The sequence below is a fragment of the Phalaenopsis equestris genome, unplaced genomic scaffold, assembly GCF_001263595.1.
Source record: "Phalaenopsis equestris unplaced genomic scaffold, ASM126359v1 Scaffold000500, whole genome shotgun sequence".
Classification (NCBI taxonomy): Eukaryota; Viridiplantae; Streptophyta; class Magnoliopsida; order Asparagales; family Orchidaceae; genus Phalaenopsis; species Phalaenopsis equestris.
In genome coordinates this window covers 27,207-39,659 of record NW_018164940.1, presented here as the reverse complement: position 1 = coordinate 39,659, position 12,453 = coordinate 27,207, and the positions used below count along the sequence as shown (strand labels likewise).

Sequence of the window (12,453 nt, the reverse complement as noted above, 5' to 3'; positions counted from 1 at the left end):
CAAAGCGATGGTGATATAGATGGGGATGTTAATAGTAGAATTCAAGTTGGTTGGTTGAAGTGGAGGAATGCTTTGGGCCTTTTGTGTGATAGAAAAGTACCGCTAAGACTGAAAGGAAAATTTTATAAGATGGTGGTGAGACCTGCAAATGCTCTATGGCGTTGAATGTTGGCCTTTAAAAGAGAAGCATAATAATAAGTTAAGTGTTGTCGAGATGAGAATGATTAGGTGGATGAGTGGCTTTACACTTAGAGACAAAATATGAAATGAATATATTCGTGATAGGGTTGGTGTAGCTCCTGCGACGGACAAAATTAGAGAAAGTCGTCTTAGATGGTTGGTCACATGAAACGTCGACCATCTGATGATTCGATTAGGAGAGTAGATGTTTTAGATTCGACTTGTGTTAAGAAAGGCAGAGGTAGACCTAGGAAGACTTGGGCTTATTGTATTAAAAATGATCTTAATTTACTAGAACTAAATGAAAATATGACACTAAATAGGACGTGGTGGAGAAAAAAGATTCATGTAGCCGACCCCACGCAGTGGGATTAAGGCTTTGTTCTTGTTGTTGTTGTTGTTGTTGCTATCATAGTAGTAAAATGACCAAGGCCAAAGAAGCTGCAACACCCTCACTGTGGGATAAGGAAACATAAATAATCTTTTGTGACATTTACCTCATTGAAATTGATCTGAGAAATAGGCCCGCGACATATTTCAACAAGGAAGAGTGGAAGAACATAATTAAGAAATTCAAGGAGAGTACAGGTCGAGAGTATGACAAGATGCAGTCGAAGAACAAATGAGATCAACTCAATAAGAATTGGAAATTATGGAAGGAACTCAAACGCGGATCAAGGGGCTTGGGGTGGGATCCGGTGAAGCGAACCATTAATGCTTCGGAGAAGTGGTGGGCAGAAAGACTTGCGGTGAGACTTTTTTCACGTGCTCTAATTTGTTCATTTTTATTTATGTACTCGTTGAATTGTATGATATATTTTTTGTGGGTGGGTGGTGCCAGCTGCGAATAAGTTTAAGCTTTGTGGCCTTGACCCTGATTTGGAGGAGAAGTTGGACAAGATGTTCAGGGGCGTCGTCGCTACAAGAAGAGAAGCTGGACAAGATGTTCAGGGGCGTCGTCGCTACAAGAAAATGTGCATGTGTGTCCAATCAGACAGCTTATGTTGCCACCCATGAGAGCTTGACGGTCGATCTGTCGAGTTACTCGACCGAACTCCCCAGCACAGAAGTCGAGTCCACTTTTCGTACCAAGCAAGCCTGACTGTAGAGTAAAAGAAAAACGGAGCAACTTACCTCAGAACCTATATATCATAACTAGTAGCTTCCTCTATCTCTGACACGTGTCCAGTACCGGCTACTTCCATTCAGCAGATCGTGCAAATTCTGGATGCGGATAAGAAAATTGCTGAGGATTGGCCATTGTACTTATTTGCACTCGAATTATTTGAAAATCCCACCCGCAGAGATTTTTGTGTTGCAATTCTAAAAGAAAAGAGGGTGGCGTATCTACAACGATTTTATGAGCGAGACATTTGAGACCATTTTTTTTATTTGTTCTATTTGTTGTTGTTTGAGACACTTGTATTTGCTGTTTGGGACACTTGTATTTCTTTGTTTCATTGTATTGTTAATTGGTTATTTCACCTGCTTGGGACTTTGCTCAATAATATTGATATTGGTTGATTATTCATAAATCATCACCGCTCATATATCACTACGGCTTGAGACATGATTTGTTCAAAACTTACTGATCTTGTTTGGTCTCAACTACTACATGGATTCAGACGAAGATAAGTAGAGAAGGAAAAATGCAGCAATCTATTTGATCAACAAATATTAAAAGACATATGTCCATCGCTCTCCATGTTTGACATCATCATTTATTGGGGACAAATGGGTTGGGGAATTGCTTGTCGGACACCCAATTAGATTCGGCAACATTTTTCGGATGACCAGGGACACTGCGAATCTTCTGGCAGAATTTAGCGGACGTCACGGAATTCATGGGTCGTCGAGGACGACTACACGCGAGATATTACCAATCACCCTGTACATATTAGCGCAGAACGAGTCAATACAAGGTGCAATAGAACGATTCCAACACACCTCTGAGATGATTATTAGATATTTTTCAATCGGTTTGAATGCATTTGCCAACCTTTCTGTGCAAGTTATCAAACCAATAGATCCTAACTTCAAACGGACGCCTTCGGAGATTCTACACAATGCACGCTAAATGTCGTTCTTCAAGGTAACTTCTCAAATTTAAGGCATTCAAATTTAAATATGAATGTCTTATATTTTGAACTCGTTTTGATTTGTGTATAATTGCATCGGAGCAATTGATGGAACCAACGTTGATGCACGTGTTCCAAATAGCAAAAAGGTTGCATTTATCAGACACTGCGGGCAGAACGTAATAGTCATTTGTGACTTTAACATGTGTTTTACTTTCGTAATTTCTGGTTGGGAGGATAGTACGCATGACAGCTTAATTTTCAGGGCAAAATACCGAATACAACTTCTCACACCCTCCTCCAGGTATGCTTCAGTCTCAAATACTCTGGTTATTAACTTTATGCTTGATACTATATGTGCAAAACATCTCAGGCAAATATTATTTGGTGGATGTTGGCTATCTGCTGCAGCGAGGGTATCTCAAACCCTTTCCGGTACGAGATATCATATATATGATTTTGAGCGTGTCAGCAACGTTACAAGTGGCAGAAAGGAAATGTTTAATAAGTAGCATTCTTCCTTACGATGTGTCATCAAGAAGAGTTTTGGTGTTTGAGAGAAGAAATGGGTTATACTCCGCGACGTGTCATCTTACCCGTTTACCAAACAAGTCCAGATTGTTACTGTACGTTGGTTCTACATAATTATATTCAGCGGCATCCTTCCCGCAACGACACTAACTTTCGTAGAGCCAACGAGGATCGGGAGCATGTACCCCTGGAAGCATATGAGTACCGCCTCGGGCATTCACTGCCACGAGCGGAGAATGATGCATCCACTATCTTTTCTAAAGTGGGAGAAGGTGCAAGCGAAATGGCTAAGCTGAGGGAACATATTACTGATGCGTAAGCAGAAGGGTGATTGGATTTATTTTTGTAAATTATTCAGCGCTATGTGTAATTAATTTCCTTTGAAAAATATTTATATCATTAATGTTTGGTATTGAGCATTCGGATCTATATGTATTTTATTCAGAGTCACCTGTATTTTACCTTTTATAATATTGGTTTAAAAAATTTACGTTATTTCAAAATTTATTTTTCAATTAATTCTTTTAGCAAACTCAATTCATGTCATCACTAATGATTTGTATTTTGTAGGAATCAAAAAAGATAAGCTCAAGAGTTTCAGGGATATCACGACGACTGCTCTACCACTGCGGACTACAAACTACCTTATTGACGTCATGGTAGACTCACAGTTACGGGAGACAAAAGATAAGCTCAAGAGTTTCAGGGATATCACAACGACTGCTCTACCACTGCGGACTACAAACTACCCTATTGACGTCATGGTAGACTCACAGTTACGGGAGACAGTTCTACATGTGCCCTAAGTGAAAAATGTGACTTCTTCCGGGGGGCGGACAGTCCATCAGACTCTGCTGCAGGCGGTGATCCAGATTGGACAGTGCCATTGGAGGACGTTGTGGCGAGGGACATACACAGCCTGTATGCTAAAAATAATTTAATCATTTTATTAAATGTAATTTTAATATTTCTTGACTTTTTCTTGCACTTTTTGTGCTCACTGTTAAGTGAATTATGTATCAGAATTTTTGTATTGTTTTGAACTGAATTTTTGTTTTTGAAGTATCAAATATGTGGGTGGCACAGTTCTATTACAAACGAATTTACTAAACATAGTCCAGAAACAACTATCCCACAGCTATTTTCACATAACTGCAACACACAGACAGTCAGCTACAGCTTCCTAGAGCAATGCAGCTGCAGCTAAAAAGCTAAAAAGCTGCAGCTGCCTAGAGCAGTGCAGCTGCAGCTAAAAAGCTAAAAAGCTGCAGCTGCCGCACGAACACGTTCAATTCAAAGTTTAAATTGTTGAAGGATTTTGAGTGACACAACCTTTAGTGGCAATGAATACCACTTTGGACATGATTTGAATATAAATGACCAAATGATTTGTGAAATGCAACCATAACTGATTCTTTAAGAGCAACGGAAGTAGGAAAGTGTGAAGGGCCAATGTTTGCCAACACATGAACCAAAATATTCATCTAGCTGTTTCAAAAATATTAATGATACTAAAAAGTATGGAAATATCAAAGAAATTCTATCAATTAGCAAAGCCAAGCTTCATGACTAGAGGTAAGAAAATGTCTTATGTCCTCACAAACTAAATGAGGCCATGAATCCAATATCATAACCATGTAAAAATAATAATAAGCTGCACATGGGAGAGACATAAATCCACTTTAAAAATTCAATCATGAGAAAGTTGGATTTCAAAATTTGCATCTATGTTATAATTGATAATTAGATAAGACGCTCGTCGTGACAACACACCTCAAAGAAAAAGGTGAAACCATCATTTCAAGTATTTAGACTCATAGAATATTGAAATTAATGTTTTAAGATAAATTAATTTTTCATCATTCAAATACTTTAATAAAATAAATATCCAAATAGACAAAGCATTGTGGCTGTTGACATTCTCATATCACATGAGGAAAATGGAAAAAAAAAAATAATATAAATTAATGTACCATAAATCAAGTCACAATAAAAAAAACAACTCCCCCGTCTGAAACTTTTCAAATGTAAAAACAAAGAGAGAGTTATTGTGCTATGTACCATTAAAAAAAGGTTGCATTTATCAAATCTAACTAATCAATATCCATACACATAAACGCTACATAAAAAAGATAGAAAATTTTCTATTTTTTAAATTTTTTTAAATAAAATTGAAATTTTGGTATGAATTTTTAAATATATTTTATATTTAACTTTTTTATTTTGATACATATTTTTTAACCATATTAATTTTTCTTATAATAAAATTTTGGCCAAGTAAAACATTATCAAATAGAATCATAGATCAACCTTACTGATCAATCTACTCTTAATCAACAATGACTATTAATCAAATTCATTCTAATATTTTATAAAGACTAGAGAAATCTAAATACAAAAATAACCATTATATTTGTCAAATAAATGTAATTTTACCTAAGCAAGTTAACTAAAGATAACGCCAACAAATATAGATCATAAACTATAATAACACAGATGTCTTCTTAATGGAGTCAATCAAGAAACTTTTTTACTGACTTGCTCAACAAACTAAATAATCCATGTAAAACTTAATTTTTATCAGTTTTAACGCCTGGAGTTTCTTTCTTTCCATGAAGTAATTAACTGAGTGTAGCAAATAGCAATAAATGCTGTGTATAGATAGTGAGGAAATGGATAACCTCTTTCCGATGTTCCCTCGTGACTAACTTCTCTTCTTCAAAAAACCTCAATGTGCGACGAAGTTGTTTTGAATGCAACTTCAAAGCTTTAGCCAAATCTTCCTCTCTAACCCATTGGCGTCTAAAACAGATGAAGAACAAAGGTAGTAAGCAATCGGAATTTGTCAATCTAGCATATGATACAGTAAAATGAGGCTGTGTAGCAGTGGATGTGCTATGAAACCAGAAAGGATAATTATTTAACATAAGTCTCATCAAATTAGTTACTAGAATCATTTTCTTTCTGATAAGCACCATGGAGCTTTGCTTCGCAAGCTGAAACAATAAGCACTGGCTAAATATTTTCCCAGACTTTTACCTTGCGGAAATTGATTCGATTACTATTTGGACAGTTATGCAAATTTAAGTCAGGTTAATTTAACCTGATATGAGACCCCTGCTTAATTTCATCTAGTTTTCAACCTTTAATAATGAATAAATTCATTGCTATAAAGCAAAAAAAAGAAAAAAAAAATTGTTGTATGTCTTGATTCCTTTCCAATGGGCACAACTAATGGTTGAGATGGCAATGTTGATGAAGTCCCTACTCTAGCCAATTATGGTGAACAAGAAGAAGATATTGCAGTGGGCTGCTGTATTATGCATGGGCCAAGGAGACGAGGGATTTTGGAGGACAGAAGAAAAACTACCATAGCCAATTGAAAGAAAATTATTATAACTGGTTTTTTATTGATGTTAAAGCCTCGTTAAAAGTTATATTTATTGCCAGAAAACTACTTCATAAAGTAGTCAAAATAGTAACACTCAATTCAAATCTTTCCTAAAACTATGAAATACAATATAATACACATTTACTTTAGACAAGCTATTTGATAATACACGACCTTATCGAAACAGTTATAACCTTTATTGGCTATTAAGTAAAAATGCAAAAAAAAAATTCTATAAGATTATCATTTTGATTTGGGCGGCGAAGAGAAGATGGAGAGCCTTTATAGAGTAAATTATAGTCTCGTCAAGAATTTCTTGATTTCTTAATCCCTCATTAGGTGTCTCCTCTTTTTAAGAGATTTGGCTTGATTTTATACAATATTTTCTCCAAATTTGACATGATTTGTGGAGTTAATTTTAAAATTTCCCAAACTCCATCAATATCAATAATAAATCATACTTGTAAAACTTGAAGTATGGAGTTAGTTTAGACTTCTTAAAAACTTTAGTAAAAACAAATTTGACATACTCATTGAAATGGGTAAAATTTATACCTAAATTTCATATATTTTGGACACAGTTATCATGAATCTAGACCCCAGTTGAATAGGTCATCTTGCTTATTTTAAGACTGTCCTACTAGCCTCAATTTGATATAGCTAAATCTCAATTTTTCAGTTCCTTGCTTAATTGAGCCAATATTAGGCTGAATTTGAGTTTAAAAAACCTATTCATCGCAAATCTCCCCTTGAAGCTCATTTTCCCATGAAAATGACCATTAATCAGGAAGCAAATAAAATATACACATTAGCCTTTAAGAATATAGTCAACCCAAAGAATATTATTGACGACTTTATTATAGTGTAACCGACCCATGAATTATAGCTGAACCATTCATTTGATGTGTCCAAAAGCAAATAGTAATAAGTTTTGGAATTATTGCCAAATACTCGCCACAATAATGTTTTGTCAGCTTGCACTTCTGGAGATGAAAAACTCTAATTGAGCTTCCAATTTTGAATAAAGGGTGTGGAAGAATCATTTTCTTTTCCAAGCATCACTTGTCAATTTAAATTTTTGTTTCGTGTTATACTGCATTTTTAATTAATGTATTTTTTTATAATTTCACCTTAATGTATTAAAATTATACTAAACTTTCCACATTATAACTATCGTTTATTATTCCAGTTTGTAAAGGTAGACTGGTCTTTATTACAACTTTGCATGAATAATATAGTAATTTCATTTTATGGCAAAATCTTTTCTAGTAATACTTTCCATGCATGCATTGTTATGTTGTTTTTGATGGGATACAACCTAGAGTATTGTAACTTGAAAGAAGGAATGTTCGCTTAAAGTTTATTTTGAAACAATTTGAAGCAATGAGGTGCACTTCCTCTCTTCTTGTTACCAGCAATTAGTGGATGAAAGCTTACTGAACCAGCACAATAGTTGAGTGATGTACCACAGGGAGCACAACCAAATTTCATATTCTAGGGGCTCTTAGGGATCAATTTTGATTTTTAATTTTTTTAAAAGTTTTAAGTTAAAATAAAACATGTTTGTTAAGACATAATATATTTAGCTGTTTTTAAAGATACTCCAAATAACTTGTAAATGTTTTGAGTGTTTTTAAAAACAGGCTAATTTATTTTTAAAAATAAAAAATACAAAAATGCATTAAACAGCACAACATTAACAACAACAATAACAAGCCTTTATCCCACTAAATGAGGTTGGCTACATTAAATTTTTTTCTCCAGAGTGTTCAACTGAGTGTCATATTTCATATAATTATAATAAATTAAGATCATTTTTAATACAACATGGCCATGTCTTTTTAGGTCTAGCTCTATCTTTCTTAACATAAGTCGATTCTAAAACATCCACTTTTCTTACTGGATCATCAGATGGTCGATGTTTAATGTGCCCAAACCGTCTAAGACAAACTCTCTCTCATCATGCCTGCCACTAGAGCTACATTAACCCTTTCACGGATATATCATTTCGCATTTTGTTTCCAATTGTAAAGCCACTCATCCACCTAAGCATTCTCATCTCAACAAACCTAAACAAACATGTATTTAAAATAAAAGTAAAAACAAATAAAAGAAGCGATCCCAAAAAAGCCCTTAGTAATTCATAGTGTTTTTACAGGCTTTATAGTCAGAATATGCTTCTGTAGGCTTATGTAAACAAGTTTTATCATAAATGATGCAAAAAGCAGAATTCTCAGAAGTAGTTTAACCTGTGTATTGTTTATTTATCTGTGAGACATGGTTATTGGAGCATGAAGTTCTGTTTTCATATTTATGCCCTCGGTATCTATTGATGATTATTATGAAAAAACTAGTTACAATGACGAATTTGGAAAATTAATTAAATTTTGACTAGTGTAAATGATATGTTTTATAGGGAGATGTTATCAAAATTTTTATGAGATTTTGTTCTAGAAAAATAACAATCAATTAGGGACTAATAATAACTATTTAATCCTCCTAATTAATTAATATATACTTTAAAATAGTTATTATGATGAGTAGAAAAACATGTAGTTAGACCTGAAACCAACCAAATAATTTTCCCAGCTTACCTCTGTTTAGACTAGCTTATCTCAACAAAATAGCTTAACGACAGTTAAGGCTTGGGCATACAATTAGTTGTGTTGACTTAAGTCGACTACAAGCCCTCAATTTACCCATAATATCGAATCTTATTAGTGGAAGAAAAGTGTTTTAACATCAACCTGACCTTAAATCACTCCAACCCCACAAACACAATCATATTATGAATTTATAGGATATTGTGAAACTGTAATAATAATCTTTATTTTAAAAAAAATTCAAATAATTATAAAAAAAATGAAATCAATTGAATTTATGTGTTACGACAACTATGAAGCAGGTGTTGTTTCACAGGCATTGTTTGTTTGTTTCACCAATCGCCCGTGAGAAAATAAGTCAAGACTATCCTCTCATTTCCATCCCATTTGAACTCAACAGAAGTGTCGAGAGAGACAGAGAGAGCGAGAGAAAGCCAAACGAAGGTGTTAGAGAGACCGAGAGAGTGCGGCAAAAAAAGAAGCGGTGGAGGAAGAAGAAAAATAAATAGAAGGAGAAGACAAGCGGCTCACCTGGTGTGTCGTTTCCCCCCATAGCCCACGATCAAATGTGCTTGAAAAAGCTCAAGACAAGCGGCTCACCTGGTGTGTCGTTTCCTCCCATAGCCCACGATCAAATGTGCTTGAAAAAGCTCGAGTGGCTCCATCAAGTGCCGCGAGCAGCCAGTGAAAGGAGAGGTCGCACGCAACTGCTATAACCATACGAGCCTTTTTCAGTGATCAAGAGACCTTCGAGCGAGCATATGAAGGTTGAGTGGTTGGAGCGAAGCTTCCTCTCATGTCATTTCCTTGTACGAAGGAGAAGGAAGATTCAACTTCATTTTCCCTAATCGAGCAGAGGAAATGAGAGGAGGAAGCGAGCATCTCACGCGAGCCTTCTTTCACTCATTTTTGTTTCCTGTGCAAGGAAGCAAGAGAGCGATCGTGCAGAAAGCTCAATCAGAGCTTAAGGCTCAGTTTCAAAGGCTGAGGGCTCAACGGGAATGAATTAAGAGTTTAAAGGAACAATTTTTTTTAGTAATTAATATTAAACAATAGAAATTAAATTTCAATTGATACTAAAATTAAAAATGACTTAATTTTGTTAAACTTTATGCAGGAAATTCGACGAGGAAGTTAAGGCGGAGAAGAAGGAAGAAAAAAAATCATGTATGAAACTTAATGTTAATAATTAATTGTGATTTTTCCATATTAATTTATGACAAAATGAAATAACGAACCCTAAGTTTAAAGCTTATTTATAATTAAGTTACAATTAAATTTGAGCATGCCCAAATGAATATTTTAGAAGCTTTAACATAAAATTTATTTAATTATTGTCATTATATGTATTAGTATAATGAAGTGTTGTCAAAATCAATAAATTGCAATTTTCATAGAGATAAATGTAATTTGAATATTTCTATGAAATTGTCAATTAGGCCAAAATTTCAAATGATATATTTAAATAATAATAGTAAAATTAGAATTAAAATGAAATAAAAATTGAACTGCTCTTATGAGTGAGCGAGCCAAGAGAATAGATTTGCACCAAGGAAAATGACAATTTGACTATATCGTAAAAGTGGGAAATATGTTTTTATTTTACAATAGTTTTATCAATTTACACGTTTTCACTATTTGCTATCATCTCTTTTAAATCTAAAAAAAATCCATATTTTATCTTTTAAATGTTAAATGAATGAAAAGAAATAAAATATAAAAGATGCAAGCATATGGGAGTCATTCCATAGATAGTGTTGGCAAGAGAATGCAATGTAACCGTCCACGAAAATGAAAATGAAAATGGTTGTTTACCATTACGGTGAGTTGGAAGAGGTTAAACGTATATTTTTTTAAAGTATATGTTTAGACGATGACTCCAAATAATAAAAAGTGTAACATACATAACTGAAAATAAATAAAATTATTTCCTTTACTGCTTTCTTTCATTGTATAGTCATTTTTATTATTTGCAAAAAATTTACAAAAATATTAAAATGATAATTATTGTAATTTATAAACAATAACTGAAAATAAATAAAATTATTTCCTTTACTGTTTTCTTTCATTGTATAGTAATTTTTATTATTTGCAAAAAATTTACGAAAATATTAAAATGATAATTATTGTAATTTATAAACATTTGTCCACCGAGTAATTTAACTCAACCCTTCAGTTGCTAACATTTTGCAGAAAAACTAGTTTTAGGCTAAATAGACCCCTTAGAGTACGTATACAGGCGTCGTAGAGAGCAAGATGTTAGGTACTCTGTTTTTAGGGGTTTTTTTTTTTACTATTGTGAATATTTAAAAATTTATATGAAGTAGCTCTTTTGTGTTTTTTATTTCATTTTAATTATAAAACGAAACTTTTAGATAGTTTTTCTTCGTCTGACCGACAACTCCTACCTTGGTAACTGCAAGCTCCGAGGCGAGTTGTGAAAAGATTCATATCATAGTCGAGGAAAGTATGAAAGTGATCATAAAAAGGTAATTAAGAAAATCATTAATAATCATTAAGAAAATTAAATATTAATTATACTTTTATATCAATAATTGTAAAATTCTGGTATTTCAGGGCAATTGATATCAATTCGGATGATATTAATAGTAATAATAGAGAGGTGATAGCAATTTATCAGCAGAAACTGATACTTCCAGCATTTATTGATCCTCCATCTGGCAGTGTTAGCATCCCGTGGAGGTATTTTTGCTGATGATGGTAGCAGTTAGACAACTTATTTAGGGTTCTCAAACCCAGCCAAGCACTAATGGAATAGGGCAGATGGATATATATCTGAAGTTGTTCAAAGACATGCGAACACCAGTACTTTTAAGAGCAGGAAAGCTAGTTGAGGCAGAGAACTGGTTGTTGAGGATAGAGAACATCACTGATAATTTGCCTTGCTCTCAGGAGAGGAGGGTCACATTAATCACTTTTGCTTTCGAGGGGGAAGAAGAGAGGTGGTGGCAAGGACAACTTCAGGAGAAGTTTGGAGGAATATCCAGTAGTAATGTTCAGTGGGAGGATTTTCTTAGAACTTTTTATGATTGGTATTTCTCCTTCAGCCAGAAGGCAGATTCACGACAGATTCACCAGATTGGTGCAAGGTGACCGCTCTATCATGCAGTTCGAGGCTGAGTTCACGTTGTTGTCGAAGTATGCACCTAAGTTAATTCCCAATGCCGAGAAAAAAAGCCACCACTTTCTACCTGGATTGAAGAATGTCATCCAATAGCCTTTGATCTCTTTAAGCATTGAGGGCGATGAGCACAGAGATTGACTTGTTGGCTATGCAGAGGCATAAAGATTTTTAGGAGAGGAGAGGAGATGATAAATCCAAACTGAGACTGGCCACCCAATCTATTATGTCTAGATAGTCTAGTTCGAAGAAACCTCATCTCATCATCAGTGGTACCGGTAGTGGCACTGGCAGCAGCAACAGTGTGACGCCTCTATAAAGTATGGAAGGGAACATAGAAGAGAATGTTTTTCGAGCACCAACACTTATTTTTGGTGTCATCAGTCAGGACACACTACCAAGTATGGAAGGGAACACAGAGGAGAATGTTTGTCGGGCACCAACACTTATTTTTGGTGTCATCAGCCAGGACACATGGCAAAATCGTGTCCTACCTTATCCCATGTTGATGTCAAAGTTAGCCTCCAC

At 34.5% G+C, this 12,453-nt stretch overlaps 1 protein-coding gene across 1 annotated transcript in view; it reads right to left on the bottom strand.

Annotated features, from left to right (window-relative positions):
- Window positions 1-12,453, bottom strand: part of LOC110028180 (general transcription factor IIE subunit 1) — a 66,033-nt gene that overhangs the window by 47,106 nt on the left and 6,474 nt on the right. The window contains exon 4 of the mRNA XM_020729923.1: window positions 5,471-5,591. Coding sequence (XP_020585582.1) covers window positions 5,471-5,591 — 121 coding nt within the window. The remainder of the gene's footprint in view (window positions 1-5,470; window positions 5,592-12,453) is intronic.